This window comes from Protomyctophum parallelum (assembly GCF_964188405.1).
Source record: "Protomyctophum parallelum genome assembly, chromosome: 14".
Lineage (NCBI taxonomy): Eukaryota > Metazoa > Chordata > Actinopteri > Myctophiformes > Myctophidae > Protomyctophum > Protomyctophum parallelum.
In genome coordinates, this window is record NC_139709.1 from 37,916,314 (window position 1) to 37,942,483 (window position 26,170).

Consider the following 26,170-nt stretch of genomic DNA (forward strand, 5'->3'; position numbering starts at 1 on the left):
TTGAATGGTCATGGTCAAGATAGGATGTTGTGACCATTCATAAATTGAACAAAACAAACTTGGGACCCTTCCTAGCACCTAATAATTTAGTTAAAGTGTTCAGGGCAATCTGCGATATCTCCTATTAACCCACCCTGACACACACGGATAAGCACACACACACACGTGCACTAAGACTGGGAGGGAGAAACATGCACGCACACACACACACACGCATTACATGACATACAGCAGGGGTGGATTCACACACACACACACCCACGTGCACACACTGGGAGGGAGAAACATGCATTCACGCACGCATATGCACACACACACACCTGGCACGCGCACACGCACACCGACAGACAGGGAGAGAGTTGACATTCCGCTCTCCCCTGACAGAGATAAGAAAATAGTAAAACAAGAGCACACTCTAAAATAGAGAGTGCCTTCACAGACACTATTGGATGATTAAAAGAATATTAATTTAAAAACAATGGGAATTAAATAGGCAAAATTTAATTATGGTATCAATAATCTTATATTGTTTTGGGATGTTAAAAAAATTGAATGAATGAATTAGTGTTAAGTACTGGGAAAAGCATGTGAATGAACACCAGTCTGTTTATGGATCGTTATAAGGTAGAAAATTTACCCTTGCATTGATCGCTCCGTGTCGACTCGGAGGAGAAAGCAAGAATAAATATTATATATACATTTCCCGCACACAATGAAGCGATCGTTCTACACCGAGTGCTGGAAAGTAGTTACGATTCACAAACAGACCATGCTAAAATAATTTATGACATGATAAAAAGTTCCGCTACTTTGTCTTAAGTTGATAAGCTAAAATGAATGCCTCGCTGCTCGAGGCGTTATCAGGGGAAGAATTATAATGACAGTATAATCTAAAGAAAGACAGAGAAAGACATCAAGCATTGATTTACTTAACTTGTATCGTAACCGAAGCAGACAATCACTGTCCGGAGGAAGAAGGAGCCAGCAGTAGAGAGACAGCCGGGAGGAGGGTTGGTTCTGTGGAGGAGCGTTCCGACCCTGGACAAGCCAGGCTTGTCAAACCCCATGCGTCGATCGCTTGTCCACAGATCCGTGAGAGGTCCATGAAGTGTTCACTACTGTTGAGCCGTGAGCCGTTCACGGACCCCAAAATAAAAAAGTCGCTTGTCCGTCGAAATCTGATGACATGCATTCCGATACAATGGCGAACACTGATCACAAGAAAACTCCATGCTCAAAAAAATTGCTCGTCTGATCCTCCTTGTGTGTGTCAAGTGAATTTGAGGAAGTGAATTAATAGGCCTGGTTGTTTTTCTTTTCGGAGCTGCTAATAGAAATTAGGCTTAAAACTCGTTAAAGGAGGCAAGATTGGACCAAATGATGGATATTTATTTATCTACCATATGACTAGAATGCAAGGACTGTATAGGACTGTATAGGACTGTATTAATAATATTAAACAATAGCTTAGGATCGATAGCTTGAGAGCTAGAGCTAGAAAGAACTCCGGAGCACCGGAACTGAATAAATACTTATACTTTAGAAAGTAATCTAAGTACCATAAATACTCTTTACCAGAATAGAAGCAGAGGGCTTGTAACTTTACAGAAATGGATATAAAAACCATTTAGGCTATGATGAGTAAAAGTCAGAGTATAACAGAGTTAACCAATATACCTTAGAATGAATTGACGGACACAAGAAAGAGAACTCAGACAAGCAGAACTTAGAGGGAGGTTCGATCAGATATATTCACCATTGCTTCGGGAGAGAAGAAGACATGTCATCCGGACAGCGTTTCACAACGATCTCTCCCCATGTTCAAATTGAACAGGGTTGATATAGCATACCGTAATCAATACACCGAACAATGTGTTGAACAACAAGGTTAAAAAACATATTTGTTCACAAATGGACAGATAATGCAAGACGTCACGAATATTGCACACAGGAACTATCTCACGGGGCAGAGATAGTCCTGATATGAATATCAGTTAGTGGGACCGGGGGAGACAGGGCAGTTTACCAGTCTGTCAGAGCGAATACTAACTTTCAAGGGCAAAAACACAGAGGCTGGGTGTTATGGCCAACGAAAACAAAACAATTCTTATCTACCAACGCTGGCTAGGGAAAAGGGTTACTATCGAGACTCCGGCAGGGCCAGAACCATACTATTTTAACGTCAGTGGGACAGCCGGACATCAAATGTCAGTCACAGGGCAATTAGATTAAAAGGTCAAAAGGCCATTCACCCACAAACTAGACCAAATATATCTATCAGTTACTCTTTTACATGATTTATATTGACATAAATGCATATAAATGCCTTATGGTCCTTAAAACTCACAATGTGTTGTGATGCGACAAATGGCCGAAATGTAATAATCTAAATCTACAAAGTAACTAGTAATATGAAAGATCTCAAATATTGGAGTAAAAGTACAATATTTGCCTCTGAGATGTAGTGGAGTAGAAGTACTGAAAATTGGAAATACTCCAGTAAACCTAATTTTTTTGAAGTACAGTACTTAGCTACTTTACTTTCCCTCAAGGAACCATATGGGAACCATATGGGACACCACAATTTGAGACCCACTGGTGTAGCAGAGTGTTTCCAATGAGCCAACATGCACATACCAGCACCCTGACTCTGTTTTACTAGAATGGAACAGACTATGAGCAATGGTTCTCAACCAGTGGTCCGGGAGGGGGTTCCAGGTCATCCCTAGCTAAATGATGAAGAGTTGTTAACCAAATGGACCCTTGTACTATTGAGAGTGTAAAATAAAGTACATTTTATGCTCTGTTATTTTGATCAATGTTTGCCTGTTATCTTTTCTATGTAGTTAGGGAAAATTCGCTTAAGTTGTGGCAAATCTGGGGGGAAAAATGCTTAGTTGCTTACCACTAGCTTTCTTCACAGATGTGTTCATAAAGGTGTCTACTATCACAGAACAATGTGTTGGGGGGGAGGGGATATTAATATATAAAGATCATTAATGTATCACAAATGTATCTTAATTGAAACTAACTGTTGAAAAAGAAGTAGATGGACAAAAGAACAATCTTTAGCTGATTTATTCTTTTCAGAATAAGAAAGACTTTGTCACACCTTAAAAATAATTAACAGTAAAATAAGGGTGAAATTAATTTGCTAGCTCCTCATACTTTCAGTTAATTAATAAATAAATAAACAAAATATGGCTCTCATTATATAAAAAGATCAACACATAATAAAAAACTATGGTGCTAAAAAGAAAGTATGCTTTTGTAAACAATCTATCTACTATCTCTACTCTATCTCTACTCTTCCATAGTTCTATCTCTACTCTTCCATAGTTCTATCTCTACTCTTCCAACTCCCTGGCATCTCCATCACTGCTCTTGTCATCTAGCTTGTTGTTCTTGCTAAATCTGCCATGGCAGTTACCACAAGCAGAAATGCACTGTGCACTAAAATGCAGTGTGACTGTGTACACTCTCCCCCTCATAGTTGCAACTGACTAACTTCAGAAGATAGTCTGGTGTGATGGGGTCTGTTCATTGACGGTACAGACTCATAGCCTTTGTCACCAAGCTTCCATCCATACTCCAGTACATGGATGGAAGCTTGGTGGTGGTACACTGGATCATGTACATCCAGTGATGGACTTTGCAGCAGCAGCCAATCTCTGGTCTGGATATATGCTCGGAGAGAGTGGTGTGCTGCGGCTCCTGTTGTCGGGGGAAGTTTTTCTGGATTGATACTCCCAGTAGTGGTAGTAGTTCTGCAAGACTGACAAACTGGAGAGGGCTATGGAAGTTTTGGACATCCAAGCCAACAAGGAGGACATCATCACAGCCAGCTGTGAACTATTCAATTTCATGTTCCATGGGAAATCGCACAAAAGTTTTGGGGACTAGAGATTTGACATCTACAGCAAGCAGGCCGCTACTGGGAGTATCAAACCAGAAAAACTGCCCCCGACAACAGGAGCCGCAGCACAGCACTCCAAGCTTATATCCAGACCAGAGATTGGCAGCTTTCATTCATACTCCAGTACATACTGGAGAATGGATGGAAGCTTGGTGACAAAGACTATGAGTCTGTACTGTCAAAGTCAATAGACCCCATCACATACCAGACTATTTTCTGAAGTCAGTCAGTTGCAACTGTGAGGGGGGTTGTATTGTACATATTCAGGTGTTGCTGTAAAAAGCAAGGAGTGAAGTGCATTTCTGCATTTGTACATTATTTTTTTAGTAATAGTAACGTAAAGTATTTAGAAATGTATTGTTCCACTGGTCTGTTGGCTGCTGTTGTATTCTACTGAACACTACTGATGGAACCCTTGAGCAAAGAGCACGCCTCAAAGCTACGACGCTCACTTCAACAGACATGTTGTGAATTTTTACAAATATATCTTTATATTCCATATCATGATCGTTTTACAATTGCAATATTGTGCACCAGTGCTGTCTCCAGGCACAAATCAGCAGGGGGGCATACTTTTTTCCAAAGGGGGCATTTTTAAACATTTGTAAAACATTAAAATATTGGTAGGGTAGCGTACTACTGGCCAATCTGGACTGGAGGGGCACAATGTCTAGCCTCAGTCCCAGGCTTACTTATCTGCAAAAAGAAAAGCCTGGTCACAACATAAGGCAGAGAAGCTATCGGCGGATGTATCCTCCGGAAACATCCGTCAGATGTATTTCCCCCGGATACGATATTTTCCCGACCAAACACAACACGTTTCATTCGCGGAGAATGTAAACTGATTTGTAAAGCATCAACGTCATTTCCTTGGGCGATACTTCCGCCCAAAGAATTATAGTCTTTACAGCGTAGGTCTTTCCCAGGGTGCACAAAGTCCAATCTGGGGGGGGGGTGACCCTGTGGAGACGGCACTGTTGTGCAAAGTGACATCACAGTCACAACATGATGTCATAAGCTTCCTCAGCACCAACCATCGGTTTGATTTGAGCATGTTCGTGTGTTCACCAGGTGAACGGGTGAAAATATGACATTAACATGCCGTTTGCATCACCAGGAGAATTAATATTTGAAATCAACATTTCGTCACTTGTCTGGCAGAAACCTTGTAGGCCATCTATTTATCAGGAAATGAAAAATATGTTTTCTGGATATTTATATTAAAAAACAATGAACAAAGCAATACTGCCTCATCAAAGTTGGTATTGTGACTTTATATATTGTCAGATACTTGAGAGGAGGAGAGGTGGTGGCTTTAGCAGACAGTTTGAGGGTCCAATGGAGTTAAGGTTTTGTCCAAAGCGCTTTTTAATACTTTTCATTGGATCAATATCTTTTAACCAACACACATGAAGGGTGTTCAATACCGTTGGTTTATAAAGAAAAAAAACAACTGAAAAATGGAATTAGCTGGTTTGTGCCAGACAGCAACGATATGCTGCTGCAAATTAATGAATGCCCTACTTCATCATAGTAGTGTCACAAAAACTAACCTTGCATCACCTACGCGTCACAGGGTTTCCACACAAAAATAGCAGATCCACAAGCTCACACCATGCTGTGAGCTGGTAGGTCGGCTATTTATGCCACTTCATAAACATTTTCAAAGTTATAACAGAAGACTTGTGACTTTACTGAACAATGTATTTTTTGGGGGGCATTAAGACTTTTTAATGTTTTACATATTTATTTTATTTTATTTCATTTTATATTTGACAGATTTAAACTGAAACCAAACAACCCCTTAGATTGAACAAAAGAGCACGATAAATTCAAACAAAAACTATTGTATTGTCAGTCAGTAAGGAGTGTGCTTTATTATTTACAATATTAAATTTGGCATTTAATGTGTTTATTAATTAATAGTATACTGCACTGAGTTCCCTTGTATGCCTTCAAAATGTCACTTCACTGCTTTTCAGAGGCTTTGTGTGAAAACACAAATCATATTAATTACATAATTCTATATTGCCTGACAACTGCAATAATGTTCCAGTAATAATATTTACTTTGGGTTGCTTGATAAAAGTCTCCAGAAACTTTCAATATTTCACTTTGGTACAACTTTAACATTAGTGCACGCACGCGTAAGTGCACATGCTCTCCTGGACACACGCCGTAAACTCACATCCTCGACTGTCAGGAAGAAACCTTGTGTCTCCATATTTCAACTTTGTACTTTCAGGGATGCACCGGATGGGAAATTCTTGGCCGAAACCGAATACCGAATATAGTATACAGTTGGCCTAATACTGAATATGATTAATATTATATATCTTGTTCTTTTTTTGTTTTACCAGTTGTTGTACTATTGATGTCATGGCCGTACCTTAGAGCTACATGATAATGGTAAAAGGCATGATTACATTTTGATCACGTCATCACAACAAAACAGTAGGTTACGAAAGGTAACCCTGGTTCTTTGACTATTCGGTTTTGGCTCTAAAAATCATCCGAACCGAATACCAAATATGCATTTTTTGCCACTATTCGGCCAAATAGTTTTTATCGCAGAATATTCGGTGCATCCCTATTTTTTTCCCATACATCAATGCCCTACTTTGTTGTAGGTTTACGCAAAACTAGCGAAAACAGACGATCTACGAGCCATTTCTCAAATTTGAAAGTTAAAGTAGTTAAGTGTGTGTGGGAGTTTTAAACATTTGAACCGATGCAAAGTATTAATTTGTGACTCAATAATAACTACATTGGATTTCCTGAAAGGTAACACGTTTTGGACATACAAGGTTTACACCCAACAGTGACGATATACAAAATGCACTCAAGTGCATCTAAAAGTGATGTGTGGTTCACAGTCTCAGCTGTTGCTGCGGAAACCTCATGATAGTCCTTCAGTCAGACAGACATAGACAGTAACTGAGACAGATAGACAGTAAGACAGACAGGTCTAGAAGGGCATTCCTCCAGAGATCTGTCTCGCCACCTGCTCGTCCACAGTGATGTTGTCGTCCTTGCGGTCCTTATTCCAGTCCTTGAGTCCCTCGGGCAGCGAGGTGTCCTCGTCCTCCCCTCCTGTCCCCTCCACCATCTCCTCGTAGGTGGACTTCTCACTGAACGGCCGTTTCCCCAGCAGCTCCACCATGTCGGCCTTGTCCAGCACCTCCTTCTCCAGGAGACGCAGCGCCACCTGGAGGATGACAAAACCAGGTTCTCATTTCTCAATGCATTATGGAGCGGTGCTAAGCGCTCACGATAAAGGGCTTTGTGTGTACTGTGTAGGTGTGTCTGTCTGTTTGAAGCACAGAATGCTTTGCAGCATGACCTATTGACCCCTGCAGATCATTCACAATGAAGTCATTGGGGCGTGCGTACACACACACACACACACACACACACACACACACACACACACACACACACACACACACACACACACACACACACACACACACACACACACACACACACACACACACACACACACACACACACACACACACACACACACACACACACACACACACACACACACACACACACACACACACACACACACACACACACACTTTATTTCCAGCTCCTGTTTGTACTGGATCCACTTTACAATTGCATTTAACAATAAATATGAGTCGTCAATCAACCAAACTGCATAACTGCACACATAATAATAATAACAACAACAATAAGGTAAGGTGCATCAGTGCATGGTGATGTGAGTGAGTATAAATGAGGCCAACCTTTTCCACATCATCCTTCTTGTCGGTCAGCAGAGAGTGTGTCCTCTGGTAGGCCTCGCTGATCAGAACGCGCACCTCGCTGTCGATGAGTCGGGCCGTCGCCTCGCTGTACGGTTTCTCCAGAACCATCTCACCCTGACGGGGAAGGTCAAAGGACACCTGGCCCACCTTCTCATTCATACCAAACTGCACGATCTGGAGAACGCACAAGAACACAGCACAGTACAACCAATTGCATTACTTGAAATTGAGTAATGTTCGAGAGGCGTAACCACTTGAACACACCGCACTGTGAGCTTGTAGATCGGCTATTTTTTAGCAAATATATGTGGTGTAGAAGTGGTCCAAATGCAGAACCAAATCAGGTACGTTTTACTAGAATAGAGGGTAAGTGGTTAAGCCTCCTAATTTGCTCACAGACGACCGCGGCCCCGCACATCATTTTCAAAGAATAATTAATGCGGCTAACAAATATATTATTGACCTACTTATAAATTTGTAATGGAATTCAATTATTTCTGCTTGGATTAGTGACTATCTGCAGACCTCTGGAGATTGCATTGGTTTGACTTGTTCTCCCAACAAAGAGTCTGTTTGGAACCATAAGGGTCCATTTGGTTCCAAACTATCATTTAACTGGGGACCCCCTGGAACTCCCTCAATGACCCCTGGGGGTCCCCGGACCCCACTTTGGGAACCACTGGCTTAAAGCACTGAATGCGGAGGGAGTATTCAGTGCTACAAGCACCACCTCTGGCGGTCATTCGGGATTCGTAGAACCGTAGTTACATATGTAATTTATCGTTTTATGAGAATATGCTGACTGGAAAATCATCTGTGTAGATTAACAACTGCGTGCCCTCCTGCACTCCGCCTCACAATAAACAAAAAACACTAACACATACATGTTGTAAAAATCAACACTAGCAAGTAGCATGTGTTGTGCATGCTTGGTTGTGTGTGTTGTGTTCTACCTGTGCATATGCACTCTGTGTGACCTTGCGCAGGTCATCCTGTGCTCCGGTGGTGATCCGTCCAAAGAAGATCTCCTCAGACACTCTGCCTCCCAGAGTCATACACATCCTGTCCAGAAGCTGCTCTTTAGTGTACAGATACTGTTCCTTAGGAAGATACTGAGCATAGCCCAGACCTTTACCTCTGGGAATAATGGAGACCTGGAACACAATTTAGGCATTTAGGAGACGCTTAATCCAGAGTGATTTACAGTAAGCAAGAACAACACATGGTAATACTAAAATGGAGTCTGAAGAGGTGAGTTTTCAGACTACACCGGAAGATTGGGAGTGATGCAATGGGAAGTTCATTCCATAGTTTTTGAGCCACAACTACAACAACAATATAAACATCAATAGGGCTGTCATGACAAATCTATGTTGACGATTAATTATCACACAAATAATTGTGATTAACGATTTAATTGTCTGGGTCCAAGTCCACTTCAATTCGGCATATAGTATCGCAAACGTTGGTCTCTCTCTGCTGATTTCTGATCGTCTGCACCTTTGTTAATTTGACACAGACTGTCTCTGTCGCTCTATTGATTTGTCTCATGTGCTGCAGCTGTGTCTAGTTTCTCCCGGCGGATCCTGCCAGGAGCTGCCTATGCCTTAGAAAGCATATGTGAGTTCCAGTCTAGTGGTCTGGGGACCACCAGAGTGTGTGACACACATGTACAGTATAGCATAATTTGACAAATACACTTTGTGAGGACTATTTTACACGCACACGCACACGCACACACACACACACACACACACACACACACACACACACACACACACACACACACACACACACACACACTATAAATAAATACTGCAACCAGATATCATCATTAAGGAAAAAAGATTCAGGTTGGGATTAAGTGTCAGGATTAGACATTTAGAGGTCAGGTTTACGGGTTGGAGTTACCAAGCTTTGCCTATTTTAGTTATCTTAGTTGTGACGAAAAAATACCTGGTCAGTGTGCTGCTATATTGTTCTGCAATTTTCAGCCATTTTGACCTTACAAGTATAGTAATATACAAACATGTCTCATGTTGTGTGTGTGTGTGTGTGTTTATTGTGTTGTGTTGTTAACCTTAATAAGTGGATCAGCGTGTTCCAGGTACCAGCCAGCGACAGCGTGTCCCGCTTCGTGGTACGCCACCGTCTTCTTCTCTTCTGGCTGCAACACCTGAGACTTCTTCTCTAAACCTGGGGAGAGTCATTCACTCATTTACAACACCTGAGACATCTTCTCTAAACCTGGGGAGAGCATCATTAACATAATTTAGATTATTATAATTATTATTATTATATGATAGTGAAAGGCCTGCCCTGGTTTAGGCACATGAAACCCAGCGTCCCTATTTCGGGGCAAACATTTGGGCGAATCTACAACTAAAGGGGAAAAAGGAGCAGAGTAGCAGACTCCAGTCATCTCAGTATACAGGGTTTAAATGGTTAACGTCTGTATTACAACATTATTAATTAGCATCAACAACAAGAATACAAATAAGTCAGGCCAAAAGAAAATGCAGCAAAAAACCAGCAGTACTAGAGGTCCTGGTAGGATATAAAACCAGCAGTACTAGAGGTTCTTGTAGGAGATAAAACCAGCAGTACTAGAGGTCCTGGTAGGAGATAAAACCACCAGTGTCCTTACCTCCTATAACTCTCTCTATAGCCTGTTCAAAGTGCTTGTGGTTGATGGCGGTAGCCAGATGGCGAGCAGCAATCAGCGCTGCTTCGTTACAAACGTTGGCGATGTCAGCACCTGGAGAAATTTTACATAACAGCTCTCAGTGCATAGTAGAAACCATAGTAGTGTGTGTGTGTGTGTGTGTGTGTGTGTGTGTGTGTGTGTGTGTGTGTGTGTGTGTGTGTCTCAGTATCAGCTATTATAGCAAGTCGCTCAATTTGGAGGCGGCGCCGTTTCCTTTATACATGATTTCTGTCTGCTGTGTTTGATAAATACATCAACCATATTGTATGTAACAATGTTCTGCCGTCTATGCACTTTGTAACTGGATGTTTTCAAATTGTCCTCTGTACAAGGTATTCCTGTACTTCTGATTATTTGGACATAAATAAACATTTCAAGTGTATGTGTGTGTGTGTGTGTAGGCATTGTTTACCAGAGAAACCGGGTGTGAGGGCGGCCATTTTCTTGGCCAGTGCAACACTGTCTGTGTTAACATCTAATTTCAGAGGTCGAATGTGAACTTTGAAGATGGATGCCCGACCTTTGATATCTGGAGGACCTGAGCGAGCACACACACGCACACGCACACGCACACGCACACGCACACGCACACGCACACGCACACGCACACGCACACGCACACACACACACACACACACACACACACACACACACACACACACACACACAAAACTAGTTTCTACATGAAGAACTGAGCAGGTAGACAGTGGGACAGTATTTGCAGTATTAATAGTATTTACTCAGGTAAATCTGTCTGTCGAAGCGTCCAGGTCTCATCAGAGCTGGATCCAGGATGTCAGGTCTGTTAGTTCCCGCCAAAACTACTACATTAGTGGACGTGTTGAAGCCTGATGAAACATACAGAAAACATATTACCATTACCAGTAGCTGGTTCAGTGTTTTACTAGTCTTTTACTAGTATTACTACCCACCGTTCATCTCTACCAGCAGCTGGTTCAGTGTTTTACTAGTATTTTACTAATGTTTTACTAGTATTCTCCCAGTATTTTACTAATATTACTACCCACCGTTCATCTCTACCAGCAGCTGGTTCAGTGTTTTACTAGTATTTTACTAATGTTTTACTAGTATTCTTCTAGTATTTTACCAATATTACTACCCACCGTCCATCTCTACCAGCAGCTGGTTCAGTGTGTTCTCTTGTTCACTTTGTCCTCCAAAGTTTCCTCTGCCTCTCTTCCTGCCCACGGCGTCGATCTCATCGATGAACAGGATGCAGGGAGCATTCTTACGGGCCATGACGAACAAATCCCTGACCTGCACCGGTCAATAAACACAACACAACACAAACACAAACACAAACACAAACACAACACACACACACACACACACACACACACACACACACACACACACACACACACACACACACGTAAAAAATGATTTTCTAAATGTTAATTTAACATCACATTAATGTGGCAGTTATCAACTAGGTGTATATAGTATATTTGTAGTGTTTTTGTGAGTGTGACTCACCCTGGCAGGGCCAACGCCCACAAACATCTCCAGGAACTCAGATCCGTTGACGGTGATGAATGGAACATTAGCTTCACCAGCCGTCGCTTTAGCTAGCAGCGTTTTACCTGTCCCTGGTGGGCCTGTTAAGATCGCCCCCTACGATACACAACACAACATGACGACAGGACATGTTGGAAATGTTTTAGTTCTAAGTGCCACACAAGGTGCTGCATATCGACCACGCTAATGAAGTCTCACATGAACAAGACACAGGTGCATGAGAGGGAAGTGTGTGCTAAGTATTAAAGTAGTGAATTCATGAGAGCAATAAAAATAATCTGTGTAACGTGAAGTTCTGGAATAACTGCACAACAACATGTGATATCAAATATTTTGTGGCCAACCTTAGCATAGAATCTACTGACAGGCGAAGAAAATATGATTTACTGCACACAGCCCATTACTACCAAATAGTATAAATACACGATTAAATATAAATAAATGAATAGTATAATAAGTTCATTGTACCTTAGGGATCTTGGCTCCCAGGTCCTGATATTGCTTGTCATTACTTGTATTAATTAACTAATAATTAGTATAATAATTGTTACCTTGGGGATCTTGGCTCCCAGGTCCTGGTATTGCTTGTCATTACCTGTATTAATTAACTAATAATTAGTATAATAATTGTTACCTTGGGGATCTTGGCTCCCAGGTCCTGGAATTGCTTGTCATTACTTGTATTAATTAACTAATAATTAGTATAATAATTGTTACCTTGGGGATCTTGGCTCCCAGGTCCTGGTATTGCTTGGGGTTTTTCAGGAAGTTGACGAACTCCATGATCTCCAGCTTGGCCTCCTCGCATCCCGCCACGTCTTTGAACTTCACATCAATCTCGTCCCTCAGCACCTTGGCGGTGGTCTCGCTGACGCTGAAGAGACCGCCCATGCCCCGCCCACCTGGGCGTCCCCCCGCCCCCGGCGCGCCCCGCCGGAACATGAACAGCAGGACGCCAATGATGAGCACCGTGGGGAGCATGCTCAGTAGGAAGGTCCTGGAGGGAGAGGAACACAGAGGATTATTATTAACCCTATAGGGTGAAATACAACATGAAAAAACCTATGTAACCATGGATTTTACTGATCCGCCATGCCACGCAAGAATGAGGAATTCCCCGCCGTCTTTTTGCGTACTGGTGGCACCCATGTCGTGTACCGGCACTGCTCCGTGTACCAGTGGCCGGGAACCTCTGCACTAAGCAACTCAAAGCAAGGGTGAATACTAAACATTTGCCATTTTGGCAAATTCTTTGGAGGCACTACACACATTTTGCTGTGCTGCTCATTCCAGGAATGCCGATCCTTACAAGCTATACCTGATTGTAAAGGTGAATAATAAACGATAAACGATAAAAACGATATAAAATACAAAAACAATTGGTATTATTAACTAATTTGGCGCCACACTGCCATCTGGTGGAGGGTGCTGTGAAAATAGGTGTCAAAAGGCGAAATCGGAGATGGGTTAAATAAAGGGGACAAATGACCAAAGTTAGGTTTTCAGACTTGTTGTGCCGAGTTTATTCTCAGGTGGGGGTCCGCAGCAAAAATAAAAGTTTGTTTAACCCATTCTGACCGGGCACCCATTTTGGTGTCGGCATCATGTCGTGCTTTAGCTATTGAAAAATAGCAGATCTACAAGCTCATATCGCGCCACCGAGTGGCGCGATACGAGCTTGTAGGTCTGCTATTTTTGAAAAACCTAAGACACTTTTAGAATCTGATCTCGGGTCAGAATGGGTTAATAATGAAACTGTCAGGATGTAGAGGACATTTTTAGAATCTGATCTCAGGTCAGAATGGGTTAAATATAAACATTTGTAATATTTCTCACCCATCACTCTCAGTAGAATAGACGACAGGCAGTCTGTTCTCTCCCTCGATGCCCGTCTCATACTGAGCGCTCTCCAGATTCCTCTCAAACGTATCCACACTGCCGATGTTGAACCATACGTACTGCTGAAAAATGGAAAGAATTAAATTAGTAGTAGTATTAGTAGTAGTAGTAATAGTATCCATACTGCCAATGTTGGGAAAAGTATTATTATTATTATTATTATTATGAGACCATGTGAGAGATCAAAGATGATCTCCCAGTGTAGCTAAACCCCGAAACTCATATTCAGGGAATATTATGAGACAGCTGTGACAGCTGCTGAAAGTTTGGGTATCATTAACAACCTATATGCAGGCTTCTGCTAAGAAGCATGTGTTAAACTAGGGGGGTTTCATGATGCTGAATACATTGCAAGCATTTGTTTTGTACAAAAAACATTCCTTGGGCTAGAATCGGCCATAGACGTCATCATCATAGAAAAGTGGTAAAGAATGTATTCCTCCGATTTTATTAACATCCCCTGACTACCAGGGTAAAATAAGGGGGCGGTTGGACACAGCGCGGAAGGAACACGTTATTCCAACCAGTTCCCTTCCCCTCCATCAGGGGAAGGGAACATAGACCAACACTAAAACATTTCAGTTGACCAAATGTGACTAAAAACCTAAATGAAAATGTATTCAAATGACCAAAACGAAATAAAGAAATTCTGTCAAAATCAACACTAGGTCCGCGGCACGAAAACATATCAAATGTTTGAGAAGTGCTCGCTGATATAGAGCATGCAGCATGCTGTAAACTCTCACCCCGTCCACTGGACTCTTCCCCGGTGAGAAGATCACTCTGACATAGCGTTTGTTCACCACTTCTAGGCGATCAACCTGCACAAACAAACACAAAACATTTTTGTGTGCATCACACCACCATCTACAAGCTCAATGCTCAACTATGAATCAAACTTTTGAAGGGATAGTTCTCCCCCAAAATGACTTTTCTTTCCATTGATTACTTAAATTATTATCACGATAGGTTATCAGCAGTGGTTCCCTATGGAGACACAAAGAAGACTCTCTGTGTCTCCATGGGGGAGACACTGCTGGTCATCAAAATAATTATTGGCTTAGGAATGCAACAAAAACATGAATTCATGTCTCCATGGGGTGAGTACTTGATAGGAAAAGAAAATCATTTTAGGGGTGAACTATCCCTTTAAGTACATAATGGGAAATTATCTTAACCCATTTAGACCTATGGCTGATTCTGAAACGCCTTCTAAATCGGTCCTAACTACGTTTTCTGAGGAATTATGTCTATATCTATCGTCTCTGTCGGGTGGAAACCTCATATGTCTAAAACTGTTACATTTCAGCAGATCTACAACCTCAAAATGTGTCGCTTTGCGCCATGTTTCGAGCTTGCGGATCTGCTACTTTTGATGCTTTTGAGTGACACTGTAGTATGATCAAGAAGGTAATAATTTACGAAAAAAAACACAAAAGGTTAGAATAAGTCGGTTTCTGCCCGATAACAGCGACGTTCCCAGCTGTACAACGTATAAGTGTAACATGTCTAAATGGGTTCAGATTGAGTTCATACAGACGTTCCCTTACCACTCCTTTAGAGAGGAGGTTGTTGACGAAGTCCTTCCATGTCACCTCTCTCCCTCCGTCCCGGAAGAAGGAATAATATGCAACTGCTGTCCAGAAGGCTGTGGAACTCAGCAGGTACAGACGGAACTCCTTATCATCCCAAGGAATTTCACCCTACACAAACACATATTACTAATACTATTAGTATTAATACTACACAGGTGTTGACACTAAGGGTTGCCCAGTGCCTACATTGGAAACTCTATACCGGTTGTGCTTATAACCGCTTCTGTGGTCAACGCAGAAGTGCCTCTCGCCTACAACAACTGCGGACTAGACCTAAATATATAACTCTATGGACTAGACCACGACAGAGGCCCGCCGTCTCAAGCAAACTTGAGCCACGTGTGACACCACCGAGCGAGTTGCCGTGTCGAACGTTCGAGTTGCGACCCGATAGACACAGAATAGTATAATAGTAGTATCATGTTCTGGCGAGAGCGTTTTCTCCAACAGCCACTCAAAGTGGCTACTGGCCAATCACAGCACGTCCTTGCACAAGTTATATAGAGTTTCGAAGGACGCCCCACCTGCCCCTGGAATGTAAAAGAAACTTTCAAGCAGGTGGAGTTTGTTTCCGGTTTGTGCGACCGGACAAGTGATCATTTGAGAGGGGACGCAACCGTCTATAAACACAACACGAGATATCTGTCTAAACACCTGAACGTGGCCAGAGTGCTCTGTCTTCTGGTCTGCAGAATGTAAAATAAGTGCACTGTTTATCTGTAATGTGCTGTTTTCACTGGTGCTACACTTAAAAATATAAAATAACAAGTGTGAACCCATAGTCATATTCATAGCTATGTAGGTATTTGGCATGGTCGCGAATACAAGCGGCCAAAATGAGTTTTCTCCGACGGGTGGCTGGCATCTCCCTTAGAGATAGGGTGAGAAGTTCAGTCACGCAGGAGAGACTCTGAGTAGAGCCGCTGCTCCTTCGCCTGGAAAGGAGCCAGCTTAGGTGGTTCGGGCATCTGGTGAGGATGCCTCTCGAGCGTCTCCCTAGGGAGGTCCTCGATGCATGTCCCACTGGGAGGAGACCCCGGGGCAGACCAAGGTGCAGATGGAGGGATTACATCGACTCACTGGCCTTGGAACGTCTCGGGATCCCCCAGGAGGAAGTCACTAATGTTGCTCTGGAGAGGGAAGTCTGGAGCTCTCTGGTGGAGCTGTTGCCCCGCGACCGACTACGGATAAGCGGTTGAAGATAGATGGATGGATGGCATGTTTTATCGCACAGCCACAGAAAGTAAAAAAAAGTAGAACATGATCTGTTCTTGTCCGAATTAATGCATTGCCGTTCGTTCCATGGTAATAAATACACCCAGTACAATATGAGATCGTCTGTACTCAATTAAGAGTCAGAATAAATATAAAAGAATAATACCTTCTGCACACGTCGGCTGTACCATTAAGTCCTAATAAATTAATGAAAGAAATATAAAATAATAATAATACATTCTGGACAGCTGTACCTACCAGTAAGAGTAATAATACATTAATTTAACAATAATTATATTACAAATATTAATACCTTCTGCATACGGCTGTACCAGTTCGAGTCATCTTTACGTCCTCCTCGTTTACCACCTCCTGATGCCCCGCCTCCTCCTGCTGATGCTCCGCCTCCTCCTCCTGATGCCCCACCCCCTCCTCCTGATGCCCCGCCCCCTCCTCCTGATGCCCCGCCCCCTCCTCCTGCTGCTGTTTTTTCATTGGCTGTCGGGCTGTCAGGCGGCTTGGAGTCTGGCAGAGAAACACAACAGTAGCAGTACAACATCAGTACTGTAACAGTGTGTATTGTGTCTGTAGGTAGGTGTGTGTGTGTGTGTGTAGCCTCCGTACCCAGGCTTTAATTTGCTTTTGCATTCTGCTAAAAAATGAAAAGCCTGGGGGAACGCATTGGAAGATCTGGCATAGGAAGCCCACTTCCTTGTATTCCGCTAACCAACAGTGCAGAGGCGCGTTGCTCCAAATTTGGTGACGTCAGTGTTCTCTGCTGTTTTCTACCAGGGAGGGGAGTGGAGGAGGGGGACGGGTGCTCAGATCAGTGAACCAATAGGATCCACCACCTGTTTTCGACCGGCACCCGCCCCTTTAGACCAGAAATCATACAGGCTGGGCACAGCTAGTGTGTTCGTGTGTGTGTGTGTGTGTGTGTAACATTGTGTGTTGTGTTGTTCTGGTACCTCTGGTCTCGTCGTTTTGGAGAGTTTTCTTGCTGTCCGGGAAATACTTCTCAAAGCCTTACAGAGGAAGTAAAGTTACTGTCAATTAATAAATGGATGCATTTATTTATTCTGATAGATTTCTGCTATTGTTGCTATTTATTTATAATAGAATAATTACATTTTTGGACATTTCTTGCCTGTATTGAAATGCCCATACACAAGGCTGCACCAATGACAATGATAATAATGGTCAATTGGGTCAATTTAAAAACGGTTGAAGATATAAATGCATTATCAGTCAATATAGATGGACATGACAAGACTAACCATGTCATGATGAGATATGCGCTCGTGCCCGCACACACACGCATTAACTGTATACTTATTTGCATAATAGCACTGATGTGTGTGTGTGTGTGTGTGTGTGTGTGTGTGTGTGTGTGTGTGTGTTGTACCTTTGGGAGGTTTAGAGCAGTGAGTGTTGCAGTCTCTCACAACACTGGTACATGCTGCCCCCTGCTGGCTCCATACAGGTAACTACACCGACACAAAACAAGCATTATAATGAAATATAATATAGTTTAATGTATTTGTTGCTGCAGGATTAAGCAACACTGCCCCTCAGTTATTTTGTACATTATATGGCAGATAATATAAACCATATACTATGCAAATAGTACAGTCACAGAGCCCACAATAATCTTGTATCCTGTAATGTCAATAAAGTTGGGTGATGACTTATTTAAGCAACCACATGTTTTTTTGATTGATTGAATAGTTTATTGAACATAAATGTAAAAAACATCAACAGAGTACAGTCAAACACTCCTTAATGTCAACGAAGTCCACAATCACAACAGAGGGAATTCAACAATCTGCAACGCAGATTCGGCTCAAACAAGGGATTAAATTAATTTAGCTCCTATGCCACTAAAATGTGGAATGCTCTACCAACAGCCATAAAGAAATGTGAATCCCTAGACTCCTTCAAAACCGCTCTCAAAGAGCACTTGCAGACGTATTTCGAAACAGGCCCCTGTAAAAATGTCAAAGCCCCCCCACACCCCTATATTTCCACACTGTACACATTTTTCCTTTTTGTTTACATTCTTCAAATGTATGATGATTTTTGTGTGTATATTTGACATGTCTTTAAATGTTCTGATTAATTGAAAATGGAGGACCCTGATGTAAAGTTTTGTAAACAAGTCTTAGTGCTTTTTCTGGTTTATCCTCGTAGCAGACTTTGTATTGACCTGTACTTTTCAGCTGAACAGTACCCATTCTACAAACTGTGAATAAAAGTTTCAATCAATCAATCAATCAATGACCTGTTTTGAATTTGAACATAATGTAGGAGGCATATACGATGCATACATATGATAATATGTATTATTATGGCTGAGCACCGAGTCGGTAACAATGGAAGTTTGATGCTTCATAATCCAAACTCATAACCACATGAGAGTACCGGTCACCTTAAGTGAGTGATGTCATTTCTTGGTTTGACCCGATAGGCTTACCATTAGGTCAGACAGCCTACAAAATGCTTTCTCATTTGTGTTCATAAAGATAGCCTGATGAAGGCCGCATAGGCCGAAACGTTGCCGTTTCCCTAAATAAAAGTTGGTCACTGCATTGGAAGACAGTGTGCGGGTGTTTGTTCCATGCTTTATAATCCCACAAATGATATTTAAAAAGGTAAATAAACAGGCTTTCCGTTTCCAACGGTATAATTTATTGGTAAATGGTAAATGGTGCATTTATATAGCGCCTTTATCCAAGGCGCTTTACATAGATTGTGCATTACATTCACCCATTCATACACCGATTGCGGCGGAAGCCATGCAAGGTACCAACCAGCACATCGGGAGCAATTTGGGGTTCAGTGTCTTGCCCAAGGACACTTCGACATGTAGACAGGAGGAGCCGGGATTCGAACCGCCGACCCATGGATCATTGGACGACCTGCTCTACCTCCTGAGCCACAGTCGCCCCAATATTGCCAAGAAGCATTGTAACAAATTTACAATTGATAATAATCTACCAAACACAAATACAAAACTCATAACTATTTGTTCTATATTTATCTCATGTGATAAACAACACAGCACGGGTGACCAGATGTCCCCCTTTGCGTGGGACAGTCCCTCATTTCTAAGACTTTTCAGGCGTCCCACAAATTGAGACCCTGTCCCACATTGTGACTGGCAGGCACCAGTGTCCTAAACGCCAAATGCCCTAATAGTTAATCCCCATATAGTTGGCTTTCTGTTGTGAAGCTCTCGCATTGTCTCTTTTCATATAAGATGTGTTTTTAAGCCTGAGAAATATCCCCTAGAACCCCTGCCCTATAGGCTGCTACAGTACCAAGATGGCCATACCACCCATGACCAAAATTATAATTTTAAAACAAGATGTGAGACTCCAAAGGGGTTTAATAACAAAATTATAGGCAATATTAGGCCTATGGTCTAATATGACATCAAGGCATTTAATAGCAATTTAAGTAATACGTTTCTAATCCCAACAAATCCCACTTGTCCCACACAAGCGACACTTTCTGTCCCTCAAATGAACAGTTTGGATCTGGTCACCCAAAGTACGCCTGAAGAACAGTACAAGATTATCTTTAAAGTTCGGATGGTCTAATGTTTAAATGTATGTGAGCATATAGGCTCATACACTGTGCTTTGATTCAGTAGAACAGTAATATAATGATGTTAACGAAGTCCACACCCACAACACCAGAGGGAGTGCAACAAACCATGTACAACCCAGATTTGGCACAAACAAGGGACTAAATTATTTTCGCTCCTATGCCACCAAAATGTGGAACGCCCTACCAACAGTCAGTAAGACATGTGAATCCCTTGACTCCTTCAAAACCGCTCTCAAAGGGCACCTACGGATGGCTGCAATTCGAAACTGGCCTCTGTAAAATCTGAATCCCCCCCACCCACCCCCCCTTTTCCCCTCACTGTATATGTATCTTTTCCCTTTTTGCTTCCTATATTATGAATTCCTGTTCTGTTTGTCTCTAAATGTTTTGATGAATTGAACAATGTGGACCCTGTTGTAAACGAGTGTAATGCTTAATTGGGTCGTCCACTCACAGTTAACAGTCTTTGTATTTGAGTTTGTGCTTGAAATGTACTGTAATTCTACAAACTGTTAATACATTTATCAATCAATCAATCAACGTTTATAACATCAATGAAAAACAATTAAATTGCTCCCATGCACACATCATAAATATAAAATATTTTCCTCCTGCTAAACTCGCCTTCAGGCGAACAATAATAATAATAATAATAATAATAATAATAATAATAATTTACCTGTCGTGTTGTGGTGACATTTGGAGGTAGCAGGGACCTCAGAATGTTCCTGAATCCTTGTGATAAACGCAGGTATCGATGAGCCATCCTGATCGATAATCAAAGAGAAATAACTATTGTCCGTTCCATAACCCAACCAGTCTGATCGATCAGCTATAATCTATAGTCTGTGATTAAACATCTGTTTGTCGCTCATAACCTCAGCACTCCGCCATCTTTACTGTTATCCAAGGGACGCTGACGTCATGACGCAGATGAGACGCTGTGTTCTTCTTCGCTGCGGGAGAGCGGCCACGTCGCCCCCTGCTGTAAAGTTGTGTTGTGGTGGAAGAAGTAGCCTACCCAATTTTTGTATTTAACTTAAAGTAGCAATATAGTAGGCATAGTGTTATAAAATACTACTCAAAAGGGACTGTTTGTTCGAGTCTAGAACAAGCCGCATTGGTGTCTGGTAAGAACTTAACCGAGATGTCTAGATCCCGCTGCCCGCATATAAAAAGGCCAAATAGCCTGACTCGTACGGATCAAGGTGATGGAGTCTCTCTTGGTGAGAGGGAGCTGGTCAAGGAACTTGAAGGTTGAATGACGCTAAACTCAAGGGTATAATTAACACTCTTTATATATGGCTTGGCTGGATGCTTGTCACGATGACACTGCCAGTCGGCGACTCGGCTATAGATGCTTGTCACAAGGACGATGCCAGTCGTCTATATCCATATATGGAGTTCTACATTAGCATGAGGAGGTTTTTGTCAAAGCGCTTTTTAAAGGAGCATTCAGTGATTTGAGTGATTTGGAGGAAAAAACGGTCCGCACCGGTAACAAGATGTGCACATGCACACGCTCTACAGCGGGGGACCATAGAGTAATAAAAGGATAGATACTGAACCGGAGCGACGTTGGCGCCCTCATTACAGCTTGTAAGTTTCAATGTGTGCCGCCGCCTCTCAGTTCTTGCCTGAATTGTAGTTGCGAACGCAGTGAGCAGTGAGCACTAACTATAGAAGCTGGCCTAAACTCTGTCTGTCTGTGTCACGCTGTAACACTATCGGCCCACCACCAGAGGGCGCAGCTGTATCACACACAAAAGAAAACACACGCACGCACACACACACACACACACACACACACACACACACACACACACACACACACACACACACTAAAAAAACTTAACTTAAACCTTTAAAAAGTACGTAATTTATTCTAATTGTTATTGCAATTTACGAGCTGCGTTCGCTTCCCGCGTTCGCTCGTCTTACTTGTAGTTAAGTAGTATCTTAGTTAATTCGGCCGTTTGTGTTTCAGGGCCAGCACTAGCCCTCCAAGCAGAACCCAATGGTACTGAAGTTTCTGACATTTTTGAGACACAGACCATGGGGTCCTGTTGCAGCAGTATCCTGCCACCTGGTACGCGGACATACATAAAACATAAACACCGTGTTTACGGCCTGTCTGCGCTCTTTGACGACTTTTTTTCGTGTGAGGGCTTCTGAATCTGTGAACTATAAGTACCTATACATACCGCTGCGAAAATCTCCTGTGGTGCGGAAGCCGTTAAGTATTTTTGTTTTGACCGATTTGGTCGCTTTGATTCTTCTCTTCCTTCCTTGTTTATTGACACCTCATTGTACCGCCTAGCTAGTGGCGCTATAGCTATGACAGAGCAGATCAGAGGCAGGGATGTAGCCGCACAAGCCAACGGCACACCGGGAGGCGGTACAATAAATGGTAAACAAACAAGAAGAAATAAAGCGACCAAATCGGTCAAACAAAGATTAAAAATACTTAACGGCTTCCGCGCCACAGGAGATATTCGCAGCGGTTTGTATAGGTAAAAGTTCACGATTTCAGAAGCCCTCAAAGGAAAACAGGCCGTCAAACGGCGCAGATACGATGTTAGTGAGCATATTTATGTCCGTGTTCCAAAATTCCCATACGAAAATATAGTTATGAACAGGGACCCTACAATAAAGCGACATCAAAATTTCAGAAAAGCTTTATGGAGGGTTCCGAGAGGGGCTAGGCCTAGGCCAGCACTAAACCTGCTGCTTTGCTGATGTTTACCCTTCCACCCACTCTCATGTACCGCCATGTTTGAGAGAGCATGTTTGGTCCTCGCTGTTGGATTGCTGGTCGCCTGAGTCTGGGCCTTGGTTCATTGTAGCCCATATCGGGTTTAATTCTATTCCTCTATTATATTGTATTCCCTTAGTATCTGGGCTTATATATATAAAGTGCCAATCAGACGTAGTGTGTTTGGTAAAACAGTCTTCTCTGTTAGAGCCTCCCATCACTGGAACAGTCTCCCTACAGAATTAAGAGAGACCTCCAACTATCTGACCTTCAAATTCAACCTGAAAAGGTGGCTAAAAACAACTCAAATCTGTAATCATGAGTAACTAACTATCAGCACTACTTAGTATTTACCACCGGTGTCATTTCTCACTTCACTTACGTTGTTCTGTCCCCTGTACCATATCGATCTGTTCCTGTATTGTATTGTGTTTTTGTATGGACGTAGTGTTGGGTGCTTGCACATATGCACACATGGCATCAACGCATGGTGTTGTGTGCAGGCACACTACACTTTGTCTTTCTTTTATCTGTATTGTACTGTGTTTTTGTATGGACGTAGTGTTGGGTGCTTGCACATATGCACACATGGCATCAATGCATGGTGTTGTGTGCAGGCACACTACACTTTGTCTTCTTTTATCTGTATTATATTGTGTTTTTCTATGGACGTAGTGTTGGGTGCTTGCACAAATGCACACATGGCATCAACGCATGCAATTTACAATTTACAATTTAGGCATTTAGCAGACGCTCTTAATCCAGAGCGACTTACATTTAAGCAAGAACAAAAGCATGGGAATACATCACATAAAAGCATTTATCAATATCATGAAACATGCGTAAGCTAAGAAAGTAACAGTGGAATATCTATACATACACTATACATATAAACTATGCATATTTACTACTATGCTATACATATGTACTATGGCGTGCTATAACTATATACAATACAATTATAGTGCTGTCTACATAACATGCTATAAGTCTGTGTCAAATGCTATCTAAGCCAACAGAAATGCTATCTAAGGGGTTAGGGTAAGTGCTATGGGCCATGATGGAGTCTGAAAAGGTGGGTTTTCAGGCTACGGCGGAAGATTGGGAGTGATGCTGCAGTTCTGACTGCAATGGGAAGTGCATTCCACAGTTTTGGAGCCAGAAGGGAGAAGAGTTTGGGACGTGTGGAGCGTTGGTGTTGTGTGCAGGCACACTAGACTTTGTCTTCTTTTATCTGTACTGTATTGTGTTTTTGTATGGACGTAGTGTTGGGTGCTTGCACATATGCACACATGGCATCAATGCATGGGCGCAATTCCCCAGGTGGCGTAGTTGGCTATTTTAATACCATCCTATCACACATGCATAAACTTTCCTTAATGATGATATCTGGTTGCAGTATTTATTTAAGATGTACTGTACTGTACTGTACTGTACTGTACTGTACTGTACTGTACTGTACTGTACTGTACTGTACTGTACTGTACTGTACTGTACTGTACTGTACTGTACTGTACTGTACCGTAGTGTGTGTGTGTGTGTGTGTGTGTGTGTGTGTGTGTGTGTGTGAAAGGGGAGGGGTGAATGTGGAAATTGTGATGTAATTTGCATCACAGCGAAATGTTGCGCAATAACAGTGTGGCAGTCAAAAGCAAGATTTGTACAGTAAATATGCCAGTTGCATGGATGCAATGTAGTGCAGTAGAATTCCTGTGGCATGCAGTTTTTTTGTGCATGGAGAGATGATACTAAGTAACGGAGTGGTTTGGTCGGAGAAGCCGAATGGATAAACGGCCATGTGGTTGTGTACCCACTTCCCATTAGGGTGGAAGGATGTTTAGGACACAAACACTTTCCTGGGGTTTTTATGTGCGTAATATCTTTTTTATATTTTAGACAGTCATGACGCTATGTTCATGACCAAAAACTTGTCATGAAAATGTGGTCTCACTTCAAAGTCACACCTCCATACAGCAAGGAGGGGAAGTGCACTAAAGCATTATGGGCATTGTAGGAATCCAGCAATCTAGTCAAACACACAGACTTCATAATTTTTCTGGCCAAGGGTGCACATTTCAAATTGTGCTACTGTTATCTACTACAAATACTATTAACATTGAGGGACTGCAGTTTCTTTAACCCAGGTCAGTTGAGGTAAACATCAGCCTCCTTTAGGACATCCTCTTTTTGGTGAAAGTAGTCTCTGAACCATGAAATGTGATCCTTCTTCTGTTGGACTGTCAGATGAGCATTTCTGGCCAGACCAGCCACCACAAGCTCCATGAAGTGACGCACGGGCCCTTGCTGGGGAAAGCCTCCCTCCAGGTGTTTATCCAGGAAAACATGCTCATGGAACGGGACACTCATCTCTTCTTCCAGGCCGGCTTCATTGTTGATTGGATACTCCCACAGTTTTCCTTCTTTGGTCCACTGAATAATTTCTTCTAAAGCATTGCGGGGTGATTGATTTGTTGACAGAACTATATGATTAGTAAAGTCAACATCCCATAGGGTTGGCCTCGCTACTGCGGCCTCAGCTTCTTTGTCTACAGCGGGGGAGAAGATGCCAAGTATTTTCCCTGAAAACAGGGTCCTCCTTCTCCATCCGGAATTCAGCTCAGCTGTGATGCCTTTGTCATATACATACCCTTGCCCATCATCATCAAAGCGTATCTGATTAGCTGGTCGAGGATGCCGTCTGTTTGGCCCTCTCCCCACTTTCATGTCAGCAATGATTACACCTAGATTGTTAACTTCCCCTTTCTTCTGGGCTTTAGCAACTGCCTCATGGTTCCTCAGTTGTCCGAGAAGCTCAGATTTGGCCTGGCTTTGGTTTGGTAGAGTGGCGGCAGCGGCTGTGGCAGCAGCAACCAGATCAGGATTCAACATATGACTCTGGATAGATACCTCCTCTGTGGCCTTTTGAAACATACTCTCCGTGCTCTCCATAGCTGCTGGCTTAGGCTTGGGGGTGGATGTAGAACTTTGAAGGACTTTTGTGTTTTTAAACTTCCTCTTGCTGGTAGTAACATCTACCTTCATAGCCCCCAGGAGATCCAGAAGTCTCTCCTTGCTGCTCTTTGACGAGTCACATTTGTTATCTTGCTTAGGAGGAAGAGAATCATTCATTTCACAGTAGTTTATTGGACTCAT

General features: G+C 42.4%; 2 protein-coding genes across 3 annotated transcripts; both read right to left on the bottom strand.

Annotated features, from left to right (window-relative positions):
* Positions 1-6,271: 6,271 nt before the first annotated feature.
* On the bottom strand, positions 6,272-21,390 carry afg3l2 (AFG3-like AAA ATPase 2). 2 transcript variants are annotated; one of them, XM_083781874.1, is made up of 17 exons: positions 20,942-21,388; positions 18,056-18,137; positions 17,619-17,675; positions 16,964-17,175; positions 15,391-15,543; positions 14,587-14,661; positions 13,778-13,902; positions 12,659-12,938; positions 11,900-12,037; positions 11,527-11,680; positions 11,143-11,250; positions 10,815-10,940; positions 10,343-10,453; positions 9,776-9,891; positions 8,649-8,849; positions 7,675-7,869; positions 6,272-7,124 (listed from the first exon to the last, which is right to left on the bottom strand). In XM_083781874.1, exons 1-17 carry the CDS (start codon positions 21,026-21,028, stop codon positions 6,885-6,887), a joined length of 2,460 nt encoding a protein of 819 aa, XP_083638000.1. In that variant the 5' UTR covers positions 21,029-21,388; the 3' UTR covers positions 6,272-6,884. The 2 variants fall into 2 exon arrangements, with proteins under 2 accessions (XP_083638000.1, XP_083638001.1); XM_083781875.1 differs by having other exon boundaries at positions 6,870-7,124; positions 13,778-13,899; positions 20,942-21,390.
* Positions 21,391-25,162: 3,772 nt separating this feature from the next.
* Positions 25,163-26,170, bottom strand: mrps31 (mitochondrial ribosomal protein S31; the record flags this gene model as incomplete). The annotated part of the gene is made up of 1 exon (XM_083782781.1): positions 25,163-26,170. One exon carries the CDS (start codon positions 26,168-26,170, stop codon positions 25,163-25,165), a length of 1,008 nt encoding a protein of 335 aa, XP_083638907.1.